The following is a 22,313-nucleotide window of genomic DNA, read 5'->3' on the forward strand; positions in this document are numbered from 1 at the left end:
GGCCCTGGAGGGACATTTACCATTGGTCCTTTATGTGCGAAAGTACACGAGAAAAAATATAATCAAAATGGATGTTACTATTTAATATTTTATAGGCATTTTGTTAGCTGACATTAACGTTACTCGTTATAATCCGATTTGTTGGTATTCTCTATTATAATCTTGACCTTTGCGTAGATATAGCTTTTATTCAAGATATGTATAATGGACCCTTGCGAGATTCAAAGTAATCTGAGTTATATCTTCTCTCTTAATGATTCAAGGCAAATAAGCATATTTTTTCCAAGTGCTTAGCAGTTACAAAAATAAAGAGCCCACCATTTCTCTTAATGCCTGATGAGTGTTGAAAAACTGTGATTAAGATTAAGAAGAATGTTGTAGCAAACACGAAATCCCACTCATATGGAAACAAAGTATTTCAACATTGCTGGCGGGCATTTAATTCAAAGTTAGGTGATCTACTCAAACCGATAAAATGTCAACAAAAACAAAAGCCCAAGCTTACCTTCGTAAATGGTTAAAAACTTTCCTGTCTCTATCGTCATTGTTTAGTGTTGAATTCAATTTCATACATAAATTCCATATTTCCACACTTTGTCAAACTTTTTGGTTAAAGCTGCTCTTAAATTGGGATTTGCTCGTATTGCACATGTAGAGACCATTTCTCAGCGGCGACTCTCGGCAGGCAAGTTTCAAATTTGAAAGTTTTTCGCATAAATTTCAAGGAGCACCCGCTCGACATGCGGAAAACTGAAATGAAAAGCAGGGACACTAAAGTAAACAAGCTGACTGGCTGGCCGACAACAAAACAAAGTTGCAAGCTTAGAGGGCCCCTTAGCTGCCCCGGCCAGAGACCATAAAATAAACTTAAATTTGATGGGATTTAATGGTTAAGCATTTAAGATTTATGTTACCTCCAAATTTCGAGTTCAAACATAAATGATACAATGAATCGCAGTTCGGAGTTCGAAGTTCGCGTTATCCGGGACTTGCAACGGCGTGTGCTGCGATTACTGCAACAATTTCGTAATCAGCGGTGGCCCCAAATGGAAAACTCACCATAGAGACCCCAGTTTTTCTTGCCCAAAATAAACGAGAGAGCACAAGAGAAAGAGAGAGAGAGAGAGAGTAAGGTTAGTCCTTCCGCTCAGTTAAAATTTTTTTGCGTGGGCGATGAAATGTTGGTAGCAACATGTTGCCAGCCGTCCTGCTGTTGCTTCAGCATCATAAATATTCAACAAAGTTAAGTTGTCATAGCTAGTTGAAGACCGATTTTCCACACCCCCGAAACAGGTCGATAGCGGCGTGTGGGGTCATCACTAAAAGCCGAACGAATAAAACTTCAATTCAATATATTTCCAGCCAAGTCATGAGCCAAGGGGCAGATGGCTACCGGGAATGGAAATTTCTATGGCTGATGGCCGTCATCTGCTATGCTCAAAAAGAAGGAACTGCACAGGGAGAAAAAGCTTTATAACAAAAATTATATTAAAATTTATACATTTTTATATATGCCAGTAAGTACGTATTTCCTTAATCCAGATAACTCCCTTTTTTAGTCTTAGTTAAAATAGATGAAAACTTCTAACAGTGTATAAAAGAGTGGGGTCCCGAAGGAGTGAGACATTTCGTACAAAGGTGAGTAATGACCCTTGAAGCTGGATTTTCCATGTCCATGGATGTGTGTGTTTGTGCGAGCACCAATTTGGCAGTCACTCCCACTTTCTTGGGACTCCTCTTGGCAATTGGGATAGGGCGTTCCCGAAGGTTATTGTAATTTTGTTTCGTGAGAAGCTTTGGCAGGTGGTCGATTGTTCGATTGATTTATACCCAGCTGCGTAATTATGTATGCCTTCGACGAGGGAGTCATAAGCCACTGGAACGATCCAGGTTAACTGGTTGTCTAAATTCACATCTTTTCCCATATGGAGGGATAGTATCAAGCTTACTCTTGTTGCCTAATAACTACTATATAAAAAATATATCTGGATATCTAAATTTTTCCAAATTAAAGGCCGTGGTTTTAACGACCTTTTGAGTCACAGAATGTCCGCCATAGGAATAAATGGCTTTGGACGTATCGGTCGGATGTTCGCTCGGCAAGCCCTGGTGCGCAAGGATGTTAAGATCGTGGCCATCAACGATCCCTCACTGGATCCCAAGTACCTGGCCTATATGTTTCGCTTCGACTCCACTCACGGCCAGTTCAATCACAAGATCTCCGTGGAGGGGAACACCCTAATCGTAAATGGCAAGAAAATTAAGTTGCTCAAGGAATCGGATCTCAAGAAGGTGAATTGGTGTGAGCTGGGCGTGAACACAGTGGTGGAATGCTCCGGTAGGTTTACCACCTTGAAAGCTTGCCAGGCTCATTTGGATAGTGGGGCTAAGAAGGTGGTCATTTCGGCTCCATCAGCCGATGCTCCCATGTTTGTCTGTGGAGTTAATCTGCATGCATACAAACCGGGTATGAAGGTAATCTCGAATGCTTCGTGCACCACCAACTGCCTTGCGCCGCTGGCCAAGGTAGTCCACGATAATTTTCAGATATGCGAAGGGCTGATGACCACTGTACACGCGGCTACTGCTACCCAGAAGATCATCGATGGACCCAGCGGTAAGATGTGGCGGGATGGACGCAGTGGCATGACCAACATCATTCCAGCTGCCACTGGAGCCGCCAAAGCAGTGGGTAAAGTGATCCCAGATCTTAATGGAAAGCTCACTGGAATGGCTTTCCGAGTGCCAGTGCCCAATGTTTCGGTTGTGGACCTAACATGTCGCCTCGTTAAGCCTGCCAAGATGGACGATATTAAGAAGTGCATTAAGGCAGCAGCCGAAGGAGATATGAAGGGCATTCTCGGTTATGTGGAGGATGAGGTGGTGTCCACAGACTTTAATGGCTCACGATTTGCCTCTGTCTTCGACGCGAAAGCCTGTATTGCCCTTAATGATAACTTCGTTAAGCTTATTAGTTGGTATGATAACGAGACGGGTTACTCCTGTCGACTCCTGGACTTGGTTCTCTATGCCGAATTGGCTGACAAGTGCGCTGAGAAGGAAAAGGACTCTTGCAAGGAGAAGGAAGATCCTTGTAAGAAGAAGAAGGATCCTTGTAAGGAAAAGTAAATCAAGGCATTAAATATTTTAATCTTGGACAGAAATTCTTTGTTTATTTGGAAACTATGAATCACTTTTGCCAGATTAGTAAGACGTATGTTCTTGTTGGGTTCCACATCTTTATCGTTTTTTTCATACAAATCTGTGGGTAGCATGAAATCTTCATATAGCATATCGATTTTCAGAGGCTGCCCCCTGGGGAAAGCCAAAAGTTTTAAATGGCTGACTACGTCACCGAATCTTAATAACAACTGACCCAGTTCTGGGCAATTTTTTGGAAGTTATATCAGACATTGCTAGAGTTCCTTTGAAATTGCATGGACGAAATGCTTTTGATTTCGTTGTCTTCCATAATGCCTGCATCGCTACTCTGGTGATGATCGGCCTCCACTATGATGTCGTCCAGGGTAGGCGTCTTTATTCTATTGCGTATAATGAGATCCCTGTCGGATGGCGCCTGTAGATGAAGCGGATTGGTGGCTAGTTCAGCATCTCCATCGCCACCTCCACCACCACCACCCTGTAGACCTAGCGTCAAATTCACCTTGGCATGCTGTCCAGTCGTAAGTTCACTGCTGGTTTGCACATTTTCCAAGGTAGTTGGAGGTCGGAGGCGAGCGGGATCCAGCAGAGAATGCATTTTAGTTTGCTTTCGGGGTGTTCGAGCTGGGGAAGCCTTCCGAGAATTATAGTTCTTTAGCTGTTTTGATCTGAAAGAAAAAAATATATAGTTAGTTATTGTAGAACAGTTTACGTATCACTATACTCACGCTTCCAGAAGTTTTAGCAGCAAATGGTGATAGGCCTCGTACTCATCCTTCCCGAACTCATTGGGATCATGCCTAGCGTGCTCGTACATATCGCAGTACTGATGTATCATTCGCTGTCCAGCTCCGTTCAACGTGACTGATAAAGTGGTCAGCAGGAAGGCCCTCAGACTTTCAGGGGCATGACGTGAGCTGCCATCCGCTCGGGCAATCTCCGATTCCAGTAGCTTCACATCGTCCACCGCCTTCATGCGGTAGTAGTAAGGCGGCAGCGGTGCTTCCTGCTCTGGCTGAACGATGTACTTTTCGCCATCGTTCCAAAGCAGTTTTGGTTCTTGAGTAATTTTCTGAATACAGTCTAGCCGTCGCTCAATCTCCCTCCGCAACGCCTTCTTAGCATCGTTGCCCACTGGGACATGGGGCCCACGGCGTCCACGCAGCTGGAAACGCATAATCTGCCGCTTGGCGAAGATAAACAACATCAGGCAGGTGAGTACTCCGCCACTAATTATTATAATTATCATCACTCCCGAAAGCTGTTCCATGTTACCGCCTGCCTTGCTGGACTTCTCCTGGAGACTAGGTGCGGCATAGTCGCCCACCTTGTGCAGGCGCAGATGGCCATCCATCGGAATCTCTGGTATCTCCGAGGTTTTTAAATTATAAACAATTTTTCTCTAAAATTGTCTTTGTTTTGATCTACCACCCAAAACAGCTGATTTCCAATGTGGCCGACTATATTTTCAAAAATACTATAAACAGATAATATACTGTAAAATACCATTGCGATTTTCAAAGTTTGCGCCGAACTGACCTTTTGACAACTAAGAAAACATTTCCATTACTAATTGCTTTTATTTGGTTTGTTTTTAAAAATCAGCCAAAGCTATGAACAATTTTTAATTTTTCAATTTGTTGACGGAAACTTAAATGGAAATCCAATACTTTTGAGCGCCTCAACAATTATTAATTCAATTTAGAGAACTTGGACGATTATTTACAGACTAAAAAAGCTATCCCTGCGGATGAACAGTCTCTTTGGCAACCAGCGGGCCCTCCAGTTTCCTCTTCGCCTTCGACATTGCTTAAGTAGCTTACGTCCAGGGGTAATTATTGCTAAAAAGTACCGTCCCCACCAAACTGTAGCTAGTACACCATATGAAGAGAGCTCCCGCCTTGGAACGCAACTTTAGTTGTGCCAGTGTCTTGGGCATGTGGTCAGCAGCAAACCAGTAGAACACAGGTGTGGCTGAGGCCAGTAGTCGTGTAGATACCTGGATGTGTACAAAAATCGTGCAGACGATGGTAAGAAACGCAGCGTGCATTACGAAGGGGAATGTGATGTTCTCCTTAACCAGCTCCCTAAAGCCAGACGACGTGACCTTAGTCCAGACCCCCTTGATGAAATCATGCAAGTAACTGTAGCAGTGCCAGTGCATGAAACTCAGCATGGGTAGGGCCAGTACAAAGTTGGGCAGCTGTTTCCACTTGTAGTATCGTAGGAAACCCACATTCCAGTAGTGAGATTGCACATACGTGTATGGAAATGGCAAGGTGTACTGGCACCAGGGAGATCCTTTAGAACCCTGTCCAGACAATAGGTACTTCCTCTCCTCTGCGTAGTCCACGATGTGTTGGGGGTGGTGTTCCTCTATGGAAGGCATGCAGTACAGCCTGTAAATGTAGAAATAGTACGTGTGTAGAATCCCAATGGCTCCCAGAATGGTTAGGATCATCTGTATCAGTTGCCAGAATGTGCTTTGTTCCTTGTTTTTGACCAGCAGATGCCGCACGAAGAAGTACAACGGGAATCCCAAGGTGATCAATCCATTTGAACGACACACCACACAGGCGGCTAAAGCGGCTCCCACACGCAAATACCGGAAACTATCTGCCGGCTTTAAGCACTCCAGCATCAAGTAGAAACTGGCGTAAGCGAAAAAGGACTCCGAGTAGGCAGCCGAGAAGAAAATGGTCGCCGGATTGAAGCAGTATATAAGCGCTGCATTCCAACTCTTGTTAAGATCGTTAAACATTCGGTGGGTGAGCTGGAACAGTAGATTAGCCGACTCGCAGAAGATCCAGAGGTTTAGACCGACAGCCACCAGCAACAGGAGTGATTCCTGGGATAAGGAAAGTCCGAGATGCTCCAACGCCTGCGACACGTGACGTACAACAACCGGATACAGAGGGTAAAATGCCAAGGTATTCTCATAGGAGTACAGGTTACCGGCAATGTGCAGAAAGTACTCCCCATCCCAGTGTCTCAATCCGCCAAAGCAACGCATTACCAGCTTGTCAATCCACCCACAGCAACCCTTTGACTCGTGCGAGACCGGCATCCGGAATACATCCGGCGTGTGATCCGGTAGAGCTCCATTGGCCACAAGTTGGACCAAAAGCACGATGATGCGGCTGGCTAGCGCTAGCTTGGTTACCTTCTGTGTCATTTTAGGCTTTGGGTGGAGTCATTTATCATTCGGCGGGCATGTGATTCATGTTAAATCGCGCGCTTACCTCACGGCTATAGCAATGGAGACTGAACTCTGGTTCTGGTTACTCCAGCGGTGGGAAAAAGGTGATACAAGTTTCCAGGTGCTGTTTAAGCCACCTCCGCTTTCGGTGACATTTGCTTCGTTGAGCCGGTGTTATTTTATATTATTTTCGGGCAGGAGCCCGGAAAATCAGAGCATGGTGTGACCAGAGATTTTATAATAGCGGAGATCCAAATTCGATATATCATCAATACATAAGACTCTAAAAAATATACAAAATGTTTATTAAAAATTAAAACATCTGGCTTGTCTATCGAATAAAATAAATTTGTATAAACAAATCTATTAATTTTATATAACTGCGTTTTATAAAATGTAATTAATATAAATACGACAAAAATCGATACTTACAATCGGCTCAGAATCGGCTGTTGTTCCAGCACTAATCGATATGGCACATTCTAGTGGCGGCATTTCGTGTAAACATTTGCTTGCGTTTTTGTTTTACAGTTCGGTAGAGCCTTCTATGGAATTTCATCTATAAATGAATCGACGAAATGCCGAATACCTCAAGGAAGTCGGATTCCACACTGAGCAATAGCTCGTCTCCACGAAGAACGCGAAAGCGCCGTCGCGTTGACCGCAAGAGCCCAAACTCGCAGTTGGACGAGGATGCGAAAGAGATAGATCGCCGGTTGCGGAAAGTGGCCAAAGAAAACTCCATCAGCACTGAAGACATGCAAAAGGTGGTCCGGAAAGTGGTACGCAACGATCATGTCCTGGCATTGGTTACCCTAAAGGCGGAGGATGAGCTGGCGCGTGAAAGGCTTGAGTCTGTGGAACAGCAGAAACGGAGTGCCATAATCATTACGGACACTCCATCTGTGCCCAAACTCACCAGAGCCAAAGCACGGGAGCTAAACTGCACTCCTGGCATTTCGCTACCCCAGCTCAACGAAACTCTCACAGACAATAACAACATAGAAGCTTTAATAAGGGCAGACTTTCACTCCGATGAGGAGGACGAGGAGTACACCTTTAAGGAAGAGGATTTTCAAGTAAATATAATATGGCCTACTTTGCAGATGCTAATACTAGTTTATCCCCTAGTCTGATGATGATCCCAGCAACGCAGCGTCGGATTTTGACTCCAGTCCCTGCACTCCTCAAACTCCGCTTACGGCGAATGAAGAATCTCCTGTAAAATTCTCTGAAGACGGCTGCTTCAAGGTGCCATTCGAAAAGAACTCCCTTGACATAGAGGACTTGCGTATTGCGACACGAACCCGCTCCAAATTCTGTCTGCAACAGACTACCATCGAAGATTTGCAATCGGAATTTGTACCGCCTGATGTCGAACCTAGTGATGTGGTGGAGAACGATATGACCGCTACCGATGCGGACTGGATGCAGTTTCTCAATGACTTCACAAAGCCACTAAGTGGGTAGTTCGGTTTGAGTTTACATAAAAGCTCTTAACTGTATTTTATTATAGACAACACAATTCTGGGAGACGATGATGACCCTATTAATGATCCAGAATATGTAGCCGCGGATCACTTGGAATCGGAATATGAGAATGCCGAGGAGCGGCGTGATGTCAACATATCGAAAAAGGAGTTAACTGACCTTGTTTCTGAACTATTTGCTGGCTTGCTGCAGGAGGGAGTATCTCTGGAATCTATTGAATTGGAAACTCCTCAGAAATTTATTGAAAGTGCCCATGTATCTATGGCTCCCATTGATCAAGTTACCCGAAATATCGATTTCGATGATCAGGCCGTGCTAAACGCCAATCAACAAGATCTGCAGGTTTATCAACCAAGCGCAATACCCACTCCGTGTGAGGGGAACAATATGGGCGTGGTGATGCCCGTCCCCGTTGCTGTGGTGCAGGAAAATGGTACCGGAGGATCACCCTGCAAGGTGGTTAACATTCAGTCCGATGCTTTGAGTGTTCCTCCCGAACTTATAGCTGTTCCTATACCTGGACAACCAAACTGCTTCCAACTGGCTAAAGTTGTAGCCAATAATTCAACTTTGATTAATGAATCCTTCCAGAATGTGTCTAATGTAGAGCCACTTCAAGCTCCCGGGGCGCCGAAAAACAATGCAGATCGCTACAAAAAACCGTTTGATACAAACTTCACCTGGGAATATATATCGGTAAAGAAACATATTTACTCGGAGTATGAGGACCAATTCGAAAACCTGCGAAACGTGAAGCCAGTTTACAACAGTCACCTTGCTAGGAGCAAGGGATTCACCCAATCCCAACATGACATGCTTCAGCAGCAGCTTCGCATTCATACACAGTTGCTTAGTCAAAGTTATCTACAAACCTACTCTCATCCCACGTTGTATCCCATGGCCAAGAAACCCAGGGAAATGCTGGAAGAACTTCACAAAAAGGCAACCAAAGATGCCAGCTTTAATTGCTGGAATCTAAATGAGGCTGTCCAGCTGGTCAGACAGTGGGAGCACGATCTGTGCAGTGATAAGTTTAAGGAGGAGAACGAGAAGATGATGGAGTTTATCAACAAAGAAACGGATTTGACGTAGGTTAGAAGTAATTAAGATATTGACGCTTTTTAACTTAGTGTTCTGTTTTATAGTGATGGCCACACGCGGCAGGTTCCTAGGCTAGCGCCTCGTATTATGGATCTGATGCTTGATAGTCGCGTGTTTATGTATCCACAGTACCTTCCTCGCATGGCTTTTCAACCAAAACTAACACAAGTCACTGCTTATGCGCCATCCGAGTATCAGCTAATAGCCATTGGTCTGGAAAAGCATATGACGGAAATTCAGACTGCCAAAAGACCTCTACGCAAAGGTGCAGATCCTATTCGTGTTGCGTGTAAGCGAATGGCCAAGGACACGATTTATGGCAAGACGGCACGTCGGATTTTCATGAAGATCGCTGAGCTTCGCGACTCGGAGCAGTACAATCCAGTGAAGTACTTCCTTGACCGTGAGCGAGCACCGCCCCCAAACCATATTCTTTGGGGCTTCGAGGGTGGAGTAGTGAGAACTCCCCGAGAACGCCACTACGAGCTTCCCAGTGGATGGCAATACTACATTGAGGTAAGGTATACAACATATTACCGTTTACATCGTTTAACATTTTAATAAGCATTGAAAAAGGGGGAAATCTCATGGGGAAAATGCAAAGGTATTGGGGAAACTAGCTTAGTTGGTGGCCCACCCGATCTCTAGGTATAAGGCGCAGCTCGGATCCGTGCTTCAGGAAAACATTTCCTGCAGTCTGTTGTGGACTGATACCAATTCCATCGTCCGTGATGATGGCACTCGTCTCCGCTGGAACCTTAAACTCCTCCGAAGCAAATTTTAGAACTGCCGTGAAGGGTGTTCCTTCTGGAACACTGAGCACCTTAAAGGGCAGCTTAGGATCCGAAGTTAGCGTGATTTTGAAGGTTACTTTGCTCATATTGGAATGTGCAGACGTGGTCAGTTTTGATTTCCTACTGGTTTTAACCGGCTTCCGTTGTTTTTAACGGTGAAATGTTTCAGACCTAGTGGGAATAGTTTGCAAGTTACAATTTTATTAAGTATTGGTAAAATGTTTTGTGTTAATTTATTTAAAAACAAAAAATATGTTGTCGCTCTTACTTTTAGTGCAGTTAAAATTCCGATAGGTAGGCAGCAAGTTATCGTCAGTGATGATTACCATTTAGATAAATGTACCTAAGTTGGTGCCTAGTTGGTTTATTAAATAGTGTTATATATTTAGTTTATTAAAATCCAAATATAATTTATTACATTAGATATTGTTTTGTATTAGCCCATAAATTGTTTCCAAACCTGATCGTAGTTATCGGTGGATTGGTACCAACCTGTGAGTTATCGATACCATCGTTCAGAGCTTGTGTCATCTCTGTGTGTTTATATTGCGGAAAATTTTCAATTGCAACATTTTGCAGAAAACTTGGGAACAAAAACGCACCCGCCGAAACTTTAAAGCCCTAAAAGCGTCATCTGAAGCCAGTGTTTCGTATTTGGAGTTTGTACGCGAAGCGATCGGAGAGGATTTGCTGCTGCCGGAGAGTTTTGGTCAGGCTGCAGTCCCTGATGGCAGTGCTGCTGGTTCGGAACCGCCCAAGGATTGCAATTTAAGAAAAAAGCAACCTCAGAGGAAGCCCCGTGTAGCAGAACAGCCTTCACTGCTTACCATAAATGTAAATTATGTTTTTGGTGGCGACCCCTGCGCGGGAAACTTACCCGGAGTCTCTGGAGTATCGGTGCCCCTTTTGTCTGGTGGAAATCTAGCTGACAATGTGCTTAACATCAACCGAAGTCTGAACACCGCCGCCGATTGCAGTGGTCTCCTGGCCCTGCCGCATGCTCCTCCTCCCCTGGCCGAAGATGCCCCGCCAGCCATCAACTTCAAAGTAGATGAGTTTACGCACAGCCTGCAAATCTGCGAATTAGAAGACTACAACGAGACCGTACAGCAGGATCTGTTGCCTGCTCAGGATAGCAGCTCTTCATTCGCAGGCAGAAGCGCTAAACGGGCGCGTTACCAAATTTTTAAGCCCAAGGTTCAATCCACCAATAAATCGCGAAAGGGATCAACGCCAGCCCGCAGCCGCTACCACAAATTGCGCGAACGTTTACGCCATAAACTAAGCAAGCGCTGCCATTCGCTAATTACAACCTACGAATCCTACCTGCGTAGGCGCAGGGAGAAATATATAGCCTGCGAGGTGGTACAGCTCGTCCACAATCGTTTCGTGGCCCTTGATTTGTACACTCAACTTCTAGTCGACCTGAAGATGTTCTGTACCACCAATACCGCTAAACCAGCAACGGCAACACAGCCAAAGAGATCCAAGAGTGATGACGAGGCGGCGAAGCTCAGGAAAGCCAATCGGCAGGAGGAGATGCTGCGCCACATGCTTCAGCCTGATTCCCCAGAAGAGCGCAATCGCAAAGATGCCAGTGAGTTTTACCTGGACTTCCAGTCTATTAAACACCTTTTTATAAAATATATTTTTTATTACATGTACAGTCTTCGCGCTAAATTTCTATGAGAAAGTTGAGGAGGCCTTGTTAAATGCAGATCGTCTTGATGATTGCAGAAAATTCAATAGTCTTCTGCAGAACTTTGATCCCAGGCAGGAGAAGGTATCATCTCTTTATCTGGTAAGGTCTATATAAATGGCTTATCGTGAGATTATTAAAAAATATTTTCTTTATCATCTAGAAAGTGGAAGAAATTTTGCTGCCGAACCATCCCGAGCTGGCTGAAGTATTCCTTAACTTTCTGCTACCTGCTGAGGCCGCTGAAATCGGCAAATTCTTTGAGCACTTTATGATAAGCAATGCTACAAACTTCATCAATAAACTCAACATTTACTTTTGCAAGCAGCCCGCGCAGATCAGAAAGATTTATGCATGTCTCAGCGAATTGGCTGAATTGCCTAATGTCAGCATGAAAAAGGTTGAGAATAAGATAATGCCCTTGCTCAAGGGAAACCAGTTTCTGGTCGACTGGTTTGTCCAGCAATTTCCCCAGGGAAAGCCCCCTAAGAGGTAAAAAAAAGGAGAAGAAAGTAGGTGACATTATTTTATTACAACATTTTTATTTCTTATAGAATCCTGTCTCCTGTGGAGACCATAAATCTGCATGATGTGCAGAACAATACTACGGGGGAATACACAGAAACGGTTCAAGAGTTCATGGATGTACCTACGCCAAGTAAACCTGGTTGTCACCTAAAGTATATTAATGGTCGGATATTTTATGGGGCCAAGATCCTTTTGCCTGCCAAACTTTCCTTTATGGCTGCTAGTATTTACAATGAACAATCTCACGATGGGCCACCGGCTTCAAGTGAATCTCTAACCTGTGCCCATGGAATTCGAGCACAGGGCGAGAAGCTTCTTAGTATGGCTGCCAACGCAGATAGCGACGATGCTGCGGATCGGAGTGAGGAGGATGATGCCAGTCGGGCTTTGGTTATTGATACAACAGGCGATGAGCAGAACAGCTGCTCATCTATCGAGATGTGCGATGAGGCAGGGTTAAGAGCGCACGCCATTCGATTGAATGCTAGCTTATACAGCAATTCTAGTTTTAGTAACGCAGCCACCAGTACGCCCAATATGGGCAACTCTCATGCCCATCATCACCCGCACGCTAAGAAGACTGCTATTAACTTTGGTGAAACTTCCCCACGAAAGCAATCGGCATTTAACAACTCAGGATTAAGTCCCTTATCTACCAATTCTCCTCATGTTGACAAACGGAAGTCACCCACCAAGAAAATCAGATCCCCTCTTAATCAATCTCAGGGCAGACAGCGTGCCAATAATCAACCAATGGTAGTGATCCATGAGTCTCAGCCTTCATCCTCCCCAGCTATAGAGTGCGCGAAGCGTTTGCGCACGTTGATTGATCAAGAAAGTGTTCGAGATGCGGCAGACACAAAGGCAGGCATACGGATTATTGCACAGGCCAAGCAGCAGTCACAAACACCACCAATCCTCTGCAGTTCTGCAGATGTAACGAAAGTTGAGGTGAATACCCTTGAGGATAATGTCGAGAATATGCCGGTTTATACGTCCCTTAAAATGGACTTGGATCAATCGGAGGAAGAGCTGGAGCCACTACAAGTGAGTGCCGGCAATACACCGCAGCATGTGATCACAACGCAATTCGATAGCGACGAGGACTGCAAGTTAGATGTTGTTGCCACGTTAGCCAACTGCACACCCAGCGAAGACCGAACACCTGCAGCCTCGACATCAACTGCGAGTACATCGCATTCCGAGTCTAGTAGTTCCCTCTCTGCTCCCTGGACTAGGGAAGAGGATAAAGTAATCCTCATTGAAATGAAAATGGGGGCTCGCGATAGAGAGCAGCTAATCCGACGTATTGGCGCCAAGCTGAAGCATCGTAGCATAGGCGAACTACGAGGAAGGCATCAGTTCCTCATGGATTTTCTATCCAAACTGCAAGGAAAGTGACTTTCTTTTATAAAATGTGTATTATATTTCTAGTAGAAATAGGTTACATTTATAAACTGAAATGTACATAATATGTTTTACAAAGCATTATTTTCAGAATTTAGATATATACTTTAAGATGAAATTGACTATTATTAAGTTAAAACCCGTTTAAAATATTTAAGATTGGAATGAAAACCCTTTATATACTATATCCTGTGTTCGTATTTCAAGCTTTGTTGAACTTTCATTATATTATAATATAATATTGGTTATATAAAACATGTTTTTTTAATGATATCGAAGACTACATATGAATTTATTAAATGTTTAAAAAAAATTCAAACTGTATCAATTTATAAGATTTTTATCAAACTATCCTTTTTGACAAACTTCAGAAGTAGTAGTAGTCACTAAAGCGGAAAAACTTTGATTTTCTTCTCCGAGAGTAAAAAATAGTCTGCCATGCTTGACCCCGTAGAGCACACCTTGGACCAACCAGCTTTTGCCTCCTTCTTTTGCATATTGGGTGCTGTGTCGGCAATCGTCTTTTCAACATTGGGAGCTGCTTATGGAACCGCCAAGGCTTCCGTAGGAATTTCTTCGATGGCAATCAAGCATCCGCAGCTGCTTATGAAGGCGATTGTTCCGGTGGTCATGGCTGGCATTATAGCCATTTATGGACTAGTGATTGCGGTCCTGCTGGCCGGATCTCTTCATCATCATTTATCCGCTTACAAGGGTTTCTTGAATCTCAGTGCTGGACTGGCGGTGGGTGTCTCTGGGATGGCAGCTGGCATTGCTATTGGCGTTGTTGGGGAAGCTGGAGTTCGGGCATCTGCCCAGCAGCCGAAAGTCTTTGTGGCCATCATTCTAGTATTAATATTTGCCGAGGTGTTGGGTCTATATGGTCTCATAGTGGCTATTTACTTGTTTACCAAGTAATGTAATGACATTCAAAATGTTCTTGTTCTTTTACTTTTTGTTTGTTAATGAAAGTAAACTGGTTTTGGATAGAGCGCTCTATGGTGCATCATCATCAAAGTTCCCATTATTTACTCAACTGGTTGGGTCTGCTTTCGGAGTCTGTTAAATTTAATTTCAGATCAGTTATAGTTCAGAAACCACACAGTTAACATCTATCTGAAAATGCATCTCCAATACTTTTTCGGTTTCTACTTTATCTTTAGTATTTTACTATACCAAGTTCAAGCTCAGCAAAATGCAACAAGTAATCTAACTATAATCCAAGCGAATGTCACTAAAAAACGCATAATGGTACGGAAACTGCATACGGATGATAAACTGGGTACAGGAATGATGCACGTTGTGATACATAAGATTCAACCTGGACATCCCTACTATAAAGTTTTCGATGACAATGAGACGGCAGCTCGAGGTTTCACGAATAAAATATGGAGGCGTCTATTAAACCGCTATAGCACTATGCTTATATAATTTATTAATACTAATTACATTTAGGGAATAAGTGTACTTAAGTTATTATAATAAAGCTAGAACTAAATAAGGATTCCTCGTCGGGGGCAGAGTCTTTTGTGTGCAGGCAGCCGCTGGATCTGGTGTAGAAGACCTCCGAGTCATGGCAGCAATGAGGCTCTTCGTCATGTTCCGAATCCTTCATGGTAAATGTACCCACTGCTGTCTTGCAATGGGCATTGATCTTGCAACCGGAATCACTAGCCCAACTCTCACATCCGCAGGGTAGTGCCTCATCCACTGGAAAATGTTGCGGAGTTACACTACTGACCACCCGCTCCTCTGCTGTAGCCTGTTGCTGCCGTCGCGCCTGGCAACGTTTCCAAGTTCTTCGCAGTGCTCGGAAACAACACAATCCGAAGCACACATCAGAGGTTCCCCTAAGGCAGAGGAAAAACTCCGGCATAAACGAGGGATTGATCACCGCATAAACCACAATATTCAAGGATAATTGCAGGGCATTTAGGGTTATGCATATCACCTCCAGCTCTTCCATGAAGGAGTCATTCACCTTGTTGGGATCACCGCCAAATATGAGATTTAAGGAGCTCTTTCTCGAAGTCATATGGGCCGGAAGTTCACCGATTAAGTACAGTGTAATCACAATAACTATGCTAATGGTCAGTTTCATTTGGTGCTGCAACGAAACAGATATATTCTTATCAGAATGTTTCTACGTTTGCAAGGTGATAAGAAACAAATATTTATCCTAAAATATATATTTAGTCATCATTTTTAGTCCTCGAAATAAATGGAAGCACTTATAAATTCATTACCTGATATCTCTTGTTGGTGGTGCGGTTATTGGCAGTGGTATTGCTGGACTGACACCTTCGACTCTGCTTTGTCCATCGCCGAAAAGCTATAATAATGGCTCCGTTACCCACAAACAGAAATATTGCTGGCAAAAGTGCTAACAAGGCAAAGGTGAACCAGTTTTGCACTTTATAGAAACTGCAGAGATATAAAGAGGGTATATATATGGAAAAATAACAAACCCACTCCTCTCCAAACTCACTTTGAATAGTAGAACTCAGTCACGTGACATGTTCCCGAGTCATTCACATAGAAGACAAAGAAGTAAGGCATATTGACCACTATAGAAGTGCCTATTGCCACAGCGATCATGCAGCGAGCCACCTTTCGGCGACAAAAGCGAGGAGGACCATTGTTCCTTTTGAAACTCGACAGATAAGTGAATCGATCGAGGCTCAGACATGCCAGGAGAAGATTAGCTGCTCCTGTACTGATCCCAAAGAATGGTGTTTGCCATTGGTAGTCGTAGGCAATCCATGCTGGACTGCCGTAAAAATAACTCCTGGACAAGGCGGTCATCGTAATGAGCAGGCAAGAGATGCAGTCCATCCAGGAAAGAGCAGCCAAGTAACTAAATGCCGAAGGTGTCATCTTGGGTCTCATGAAGACCACAGCATTGATGAAATTTGTGCACAGTCCAAAGGCAGCCAAAGTGGGAACGGCTAGTCCATAGAGTATAAATATCACCAACGTAGGTTGTCTCCTCTGGAAAATGCACTCATCGCTGTGCTCCATCCCATTTGGTTGTCCAAATGGCCAGCCGGATTCTGGCCTGGTGAAATTCCCGGCGTACATGACAGATGGAACGAATCGATGACTGGCCATGTTATTCACTGACTGGCTGACTGACTGGGTGAAGAGGAGGATTTGGCAGCGACTGCTGGACACGTCTATCTAATTGTTGCAAATTCACGATAAGATTATCTAACGCTAACGGACGCATAAATGTTAATTTGTACGCAATCAATGATAACGCCGCCACGCAAACCCACCTCAACATCGACCCCTATATCTCAGCCGATCACCTTTCTCCCTTTATCGTCTATATCTCTATATAGCTACTATATAGTATATATATGGTTCGACATCATCGCATTCTCTTTTTTGTTGCATATTTTGCTGGGCTCTGTAAATTTATGATCATCGATGTTTGGATAAATAGTCGAATTCTGGATACCTACGTGGTTCTATCGGCCTATAGCTGGGATAAGTTATATTCCAGAGATAGATGAGAGAAAGTTGGAGTTGAAAGATAAAACTTCTTTTAAAGGATAATTGAACAACCCAGCCAGACAAGTAATTTAATAATTGCAAATCCTATTAAGGTTTAAAATGTTCAGTTACAAAACCCATTAATAGATCATTGGATTAAAACCCGAAATAAACATATTTTCAATTTTGGAGATTCAGATGTATTTAGTAGAATGTTTTTATTTACTTTTTCGGTACTCGTATTGTAGTTGTGTGTGTGTTTGTGTTAGGCCAAAAGCCGTTTGTTTGATTTATTTGAGTTTGTCTCTTTGTTTGGCTTGGCTCAATAAATTATAGATTACATTCAGCCAGGGACAGTGTGTACTCGTAAATGTAAGTATATAGCCGATGCATAAGGCTTCGACTGAGACTGTATTTTCAAAGGGGGATGAATTATTCAGACGTAAAAATAGTTTTCATTAGTTTAGTTTTTTATGGGGTTTCTATAAGAGAGAGAGAGAGTGTGTTGTTTTGGAAGTTTTGACTTTCTCTCGTGTGATGATATCGTATGGTATTATATCTGTTAAGTAATTCACATCGATATTTCATAGATATAAATATATTAATGTATATGTGTATATAACTATTTGTTTTTTGTACTAAGTTAATATGCAATTAAAATACATACGTATGAGATTTTGGTTTAAAAAATGACCTTGAAAATTATCAAAATTACATAAATATGTTTTATTTTTTTGTAAAAATGTCGACTCTAAATAAAACTGTATGCAGTTAAAGTTACAAGTCCTAACAATATGCACTTTTCAATATGTATATAGTTCGATAATAAAAATGTTGAATTTTTCTTCAAATTGATAAATATTTTCAATATTTGAACAGACTTGAAAAGTGTTTCTTTTTTTTTCGCTTCCTTCATTTATTTGCCATAAAAGTCATTAAAGTAATTCAGACACACACATATACATCTATAGATATATGTTAATTATGCATTACATTTATCTTTTTAAAAATACGAGCAAATTTCTTTATCCCTCGGGTTGAACGTTAAGTGCTAACTTCATCATCATCATGGTTGTGTATCGTACTCATCCGTTATCTCTTTGGAATCGAGTATGCAATATCTTTTGATCTACCTTGTTGGCTTAGTTTACTTTTTGATTTCAAATTGGAGAGTTAAATTAAACGTTTTAAATGCTTCAAGTTCGGAGTTACACAATTTTTTTATATATATATTTAAGTTTATAAGTATTTAATTTGTATTATGTATCGAATTTTACTAGTTCAAACTACTTTTAAGCTTTACCAATTTTCAATTATCATTTGAATTACTCTGTTGTGCCCTATGCAATTAGCTTGGCTACAAGTACCCCATCGACAGATATCCAAATATATATATATATATAATTTCCCTATAAATACGTATAGCCTCGTTTGGCATGAATTCTGTTAAGGTTTCTTCTATGAGAGAAAGATAGCTACGAGAGGCACAAAAGCTTAGCTCGGCTGGCGCTAATTTGGAAATCGGTCTAGGCTATATATACGTTGACTATATAGTTTTACATGCTTATAGTAGATTGTCTTTTCCCATAGTTAAACAGTAGTTTGTTAGCAGCTAGATTCCTGTTAAGGTACTAAAGTTTTCAACTCAAGATCAATCTAACATAGTGTTGTTATCTCTCGTTTAGGAGCAAATAGTTTTTATAGTTTTACAGTTTAGGTTTTAGTTTTTAGTTTTAGTTTTACAGCTTTAGTGTTAAGTATCGTCTAAGCTTAACTTATTGCTATGCAATTTGTTAGTTATGGTACATTGAGACTCTATGCCAGCCATATATATAGACGTGCTATATATACGTGTGTTTGCAATGCTTTTTTTTTTTTAAATAAAACGTAAAATTAATTTACACGCACATTGATACATTATTAATGGAATTTAAAAACACTTCTTCTATGATATTTCTGCTTAAGTATTGAATATTTTTGGGAACTTTAAATGTACCCTCAATGATTCTTCCCTCTTTGGCGAACTCACCTAAACGCGTTTTCGATTTGATCATAATGCCGGGGCTAGCACTACAATCGAATGACGTTTGAACCTGGCCCAAAAACAAACTCCTGAGTCTCTCTGACTTTCTTGCTCTAACGTGTTAAGTATAAGGACTTTCCCACGGTTTTTTTTTGACTATTAAAATCGATTAATTGGCTACAAAAAACACTCAGATGTTGGCTAAAAAGTTAACTTCCAAAATGGAGAATGCAAATGCTTAAAGCTTGCTGAAGTTGATATTAATATTTTGAAAACATTTCTTGGAAATCGGAAAGAATTGATCAAAGTTCTACGCAGAAAGATGATAGGCAACTATCAAGTATTTGAAATGTTGATTTTTATTGCTTTCCTTTTGTTTTTATTTTTTGTTTTTTTTTTGGCTTGAGATGAGGACGTGCTTTTGAACAGTATTCGAATTTTCCACAACTAAAGCTCTGTTTCACAGTTTCTAGCACTTAAAATTAACTCAAAACTTAACAATTCAATAAATATATATATAGATACAGACATATAATGGTAGAAAATCAAAACAGAAAACTTAACAAAGTGTAACAAGATGTCTTTTTAGTAATCAATATCAAACTATAGACTTAGGGGACACAACTCGCAGCATGGAAACTAGTTCAGATCAGTTCGGATCTATGGGCTAAAGACATATTCGGGATTCATGTAGGAGAAGCCAACGAATTCCGATTGATCCAGGTTCATCATGAACACCTTATCCGTGGGCGTCAAGTCTGTTTTCTCTGATGTGAACTGCTTGTCAAAGTTGGACACATCCTTCCGGTGTTTCTGTATAGTTTTAAGATTAAGATTAATATAAGCTTAAGGTCTTAGAGATTTCCCTTCTTACAATCTTCGGCTTGAAAGGTGGCTGCACTTCTCGATTTTCTATTTTCTCCCAATCGATGCGTCTGAAGAAGGGATGCAGACGGACATCCTCCTCGCCAGAGGAACCACAACCCAAACGCTTATTTGGCTGCTTGGTTAGGAACTGAAAAGTATTTTTAAATTAATTATATATACCCTAAATATTGGCTTAAAAACTTACGCCCTTGCAGGCCTCTTTGGCCTCCTTGCTCAGGCTTTTTGGATAGGACACATTATGATCAGTTATGGCGGCAAACAGCTCCTCCTCATCCTCGCCATCGAACGGAGGCTGACCCACTAGCATCTCATAAAGCAGGACTCCATAGGCCCACCAGTCCACCGATTTGCCATAGGGTTGATAAAGAATTATCTAAAGAGATTATCATATATAATTTGATTATCAAATCTTTAATTTCATGAAAACCCACCTCAGGAGCTATATAGTCAGGTGTTCCGCAGAAAGTCTTGGTGGTCTTGTCACCCATTATATTCTCCTTGCACATGCCAAAGTCCGCAATCTTCACATGACCATCGGCATCCAAGAGAACATTATCCAACTTCAGATCCCGATACAGTATACCCTTGGTATGTAGGAAGAAAAGCCCAGCGGCTATTTCAGCGGCATAGAATCTATTGAAAAGGGAAAATAGTAACTACAAATTAAAACTGAAGTCTTTTCAAGGCTCTTACACAGCCACTGGCTCCTTGAACTTGCCAAACTGTTGGATTTGGAACATTAAATCCCCGCCGTTCACATACTCCATCACAAAGAACAAACGATCCTGAAAGGAAGGTTTTCTTGATTTTTGGATCTTGATCTTGCACTCTTGCCAATGCCAAACTCACCATTGTCTGGAAGCAGGAGTGTAGTTGGACCAGGAAAGGTGGCTTTTCACCCAGAGCCAGGACACGCTTCTCGATCATGGTGCACTCCACATCATCGTCCTGGATAATCACATCTTTTTTTAGTATCTTGATGGCATATAACTCCTCGCTACCCTTGCGCTCAGCTAGCAAAACCTAAGGGTGTGATTAAATTAGGGAAGGGGAGTTATAAGGAAATATATTAGAAAAATTCTTGAAGAGTATTTGTGGAAAAAGTTATATTAACTACCCACCTTGCCAAACGATCCCTTGCCCAGAACTTTGATGAAATTAAAGTCCGTAGCCCGGATCATATCCTTTTTGGACGACGTATGCGTATTCGTATCGCTGCGCATCACCATGGGCTTCTTTTGGGAAGGTTTCTGCTTGAGCTTTAGGAGATCCTGCTCATCATCCGCACATGGCACATTATAGTACTCGCCCTCGTCCTGGGTGAGCAGTTTGAACCAGCCATTGGTGGGGTTCTTGATGATTTCCGAGATGCCGAAGGACAGAGCGCCCATAAAGTCATTGCGTGAAGTGCGATCCCAGTCCCATACTTCGATCAGGATGCGTCGATCCTTGTCTTCGGGTTTTAGATCACTAGAAAAAGGAACGTTTTTTAATAAATATATACGAATTAGTTACTATAACTTACTAGCTGAGTGTTTCATTCCAGACAGGATTCAGGCAAGCCTTAATGGTTCTAGTCTTCTTCTTCGACTGATCCTTGTCATCTGGTATTAGCTTGACCTTGACATATGGATCGCTTAGTCCATTGGGATCCATTGGTATGAGATTGCGACCCTCCTTGACTGAAAATCAGGACAATAGAATGTGGATAGTGCAAACATCTGTGGCATAAGCAGTCAATTAGGACCCATCTTGGTTGAGTGAAAACTCCCAGACCACAAAGCAGTTACGGAAATTACGTGAAATATGCTCCTGGGCATGAACAAAGCATTGTGCCCTGGATGAGGACACCCCAGCTCGTTCCCCTCCACACCTTTGTTCTGCTACAACTGCATTCTAGTTTGGTATTCATTATGTGGCATTTGCGGCTAACGAAGGAGAACGAATACGGAGAATTTCCTTAAGCGCGCATAATGAATTAATGCAAATCGTAAGCAATTTTCCCAGGAGCCCAAAAGGACTTGCAACTTTCGGTCGAGAAGAAGGCTTTTCCCAAGAAACAGGAAAAGCGAAACGAAACGGAACGTAGAGCAGAGAACGAAGAAATATACAAAGGCGCAAAGACTGTGCAGAAGATGTAACATTTTAAGCGCGTTGCTTGGGAAACTTTGCGGCTTCCCGGGGCATAATTTCTTTGTTTCTTTTTTTTTTTCTTCTCCCCCCCGCCCAGTTGCCCTTATATTCTGTAAACTTTTCGCCCACTCTTGGCCCAAAGGCAAAAGCAAAGAAAAAAAAAGAAAGAAACTTAGAACGTTCGTCCATAATTGGTAACAATGCTTAAGCGGCTTAAATTTGTATTCCGCTGGCTTGAGGGCCACTTACTCTGGACAGTTAGCAGATTTTCCTTGACATTGATCTCCAGATAAATGCGACCCCGCCGCTCCGTGTGATCGCATCCGCAGAGACTTGGCACGTTCTCCTTGCAGCGGGCATGCACGTTCATGTCACATGCTGAGGGATGTT

The 22,313-nt window shown here is 42.3% G+C and overlaps 9 protein-coding genes across 19 annotated transcripts in view; 4 read left to right on the forward strand and 5 right to left on the reverse strand.

Annotated features, from left to right (window-relative positions):
• Window positions 1–1,909: 1,909 nt before the first annotated feature.
• LOC108113174 (glyceraldehyde-3-phosphate dehydrogenase) lies at window positions 1,910–3,164 on the forward strand. The gene has a single exon (XM_017223690.1). It carries the CDS (start codon window positions 2,047–2,049, stop codon window positions 3,127–3,129), a length of 1,083 nt encoding a protein of 360 aa, XP_017079179.1. The 5' UTR covers window positions 1,910–2,046; the 3' UTR covers window positions 3,130–3,164.
• Window positions 3,146–4,608, reverse strand: LOC108113175 (protein C1orf43 homolog). The gene is made up of 2 exons (XM_017223692.2): window positions 3,891–4,608; window positions 3,146–3,830 (listed from the first exon to the last, which is right to left on the reverse strand). The coding sequence occupies exons 1-2, from the start codon at window positions 4,514–4,516 to the stop codon at window positions 3,407–3,409; spliced, it is 1,050 nt and encodes a 349-aa protein (XP_017079181.1). The 5' UTR covers window positions 4,517–4,608; the 3' UTR covers window positions 3,146–3,406.
• A 141-nt stretch (window positions 4,609–4,749) lies between these two features.
• Window positions 4,750–6,592, reverse strand: LOC108113337 (GPI mannosyltransferase 2). The gene is made up of 2 exons (XM_017223896.2): window positions 6,405–6,592; window positions 4,750–6,343 (listed from the first exon to the last, which is right to left on the reverse strand). Exon 2 carries the CDS (start codon window positions 6,335–6,337, stop codon window positions 4,982–4,984), a length of 1,356 nt encoding a protein of 451 aa, XP_017079385.1. The 5' UTR covers window positions 6,338–6,343; window positions 6,405–6,592; the 3' UTR covers window positions 4,750–4,981.
• Window positions 6,593–6,856: 264 nt separating this feature from the next.
• Window positions 6,857–13,636, forward strand: LOC108113172. Its single transcript, XM_017223688.1, has 8 exons — window positions 6,857–7,440; window positions 7,493–7,823; window positions 7,878–8,940; window positions 8,998–9,469; window positions 10,327–11,344; window positions 11,415–11,548; window positions 11,610–11,938; window positions 12,001–13,636. The coding sequence occupies exons 1-8, from the start codon at window positions 6,940–6,942 to the stop codon at window positions 13,373–13,375; spliced, it is 5,223 nt and encodes a 1,740-aa protein (XP_017079177.1). The 5' UTR covers window positions 6,857–6,939; the 3' UTR covers window positions 13,376–13,636.
• LOC108113173 (ubiquitin-fold modifier 1) lies at window positions 9,487–10,115 on the reverse strand. Its single transcript, XM_017223689.1, has 2 exons — window positions 10,016–10,115; window positions 9,487–9,918 (listed from the first exon to the last, which is right to left on the reverse strand). Exon 2 carries the CDS (start codon window positions 9,831–9,833, stop codon window positions 9,570–9,572), a length of 264 nt encoding a protein of 87 aa, XP_017079178.1. The 5' UTR covers window positions 9,834–9,918; window positions 10,016–10,115; the 3' UTR covers window positions 9,487–9,569.
• A 142-nt stretch (window positions 13,637–13,778) lies between the features above and the next one.
• LOC108112340 (V-type proton ATPase 16 kDa proteolipid subunit) lies at window positions 13,779–14,393 on the forward strand. Its single transcript, XM_017222169.1, has one exon. It carries the CDS (start codon window positions 13,820–13,822, stop codon window positions 14,297–14,299), a length of 480 nt encoding a protein of 159 aa, XP_017077658.1. The 5' UTR covers window positions 13,779–13,819; the 3' UTR covers window positions 14,300–14,393.
• An 85-nt stretch (window positions 14,394–14,478) lies between these two features.
• On the forward strand, window positions 14,479–14,879 carry LOC108112345. Its single transcript, XM_017222173.1, has one exon. The coding sequence runs from the start codon at window positions 14,504–14,506 to the stop codon at window positions 14,810–14,812; it is 309 nt and encodes a 102-aa protein (XP_017077662.1). The 5' UTR covers window positions 14,479–14,503; the 3' UTR covers window positions 14,813–14,879.
• On the reverse strand, window positions 14,850–16,498 carry LOC108112344. Its single transcript, XM_017222172.2, has 3 exons — window positions 15,870–16,498; window positions 15,628–15,805; window positions 14,850–15,488 (listed from the first exon to the last, which is right to left on the reverse strand). Exons 1-3 carry the CDS (start codon window positions 16,490–16,492, stop codon window positions 14,850–14,852), a joined length of 1,440 nt encoding a protein of 479 aa, XP_017077661.1. The 5' UTR covers window positions 16,493–16,498.
• Window positions 16,499–17,082: 584 nt separating this feature from the next.
• Window positions 17,083–22,313, reverse strand: part of LOC108112697 (protein kinase C, brain isozyme) — a 28,478-nt gene continuing 23,247 nt past the window's right edge. For all 11 annotated transcript variants that reach the window (XM_017222912.2, XM_017222914.2, XM_017222917.2 and 8 more), the window contains 9 exons: window positions 22,173–22,301; window positions 21,316–21,472; window positions 20,912–21,260; window positions 20,640–20,813; window positions 20,484–20,575; window positions 20,222–20,423; window positions 19,975–20,163; window positions 19,777–19,917; window positions 17,083–19,715 (listed from right to left, as the gene is read on the reverse strand). In XM_017222912.2, coding sequence (XP_017078401.1) covers window positions 19,563–19,715; window positions 19,777–19,917; window positions 19,975–20,163; window positions 20,222–20,423; window positions 20,484–20,575; window positions 20,640–20,813; window positions 20,912–21,260; window positions 21,316–21,472; window positions 22,173–22,301 — 1,586 coding nt within the window. In that variant the 3' untranslated portion in view covers window positions 17,083–19,562. The remainder of the gene's footprint in view (window positions 19,716–19,776; window positions 19,918–19,974; window positions 20,164–20,221; window positions 20,424–20,483; window positions 20,576–20,639; window positions 20,814–20,911; window positions 21,261–21,315; window positions 21,473–22,172; window positions 22,302–22,313) is intronic.

The sequence above is a fragment of the Drosophila eugracilis genome, unplaced genomic scaffold, assembly GCF_018153835.1.
Source record: "Drosophila eugracilis isolate 14026-0451.02 unplaced genomic scaffold, ASM1815383v1 contig_90, whole genome shotgun sequence".
Taxonomy (NCBI): Eukaryota; Metazoa; Arthropoda; class Insecta; order Diptera; family Drosophilidae; genus Drosophila; species Drosophila eugracilis.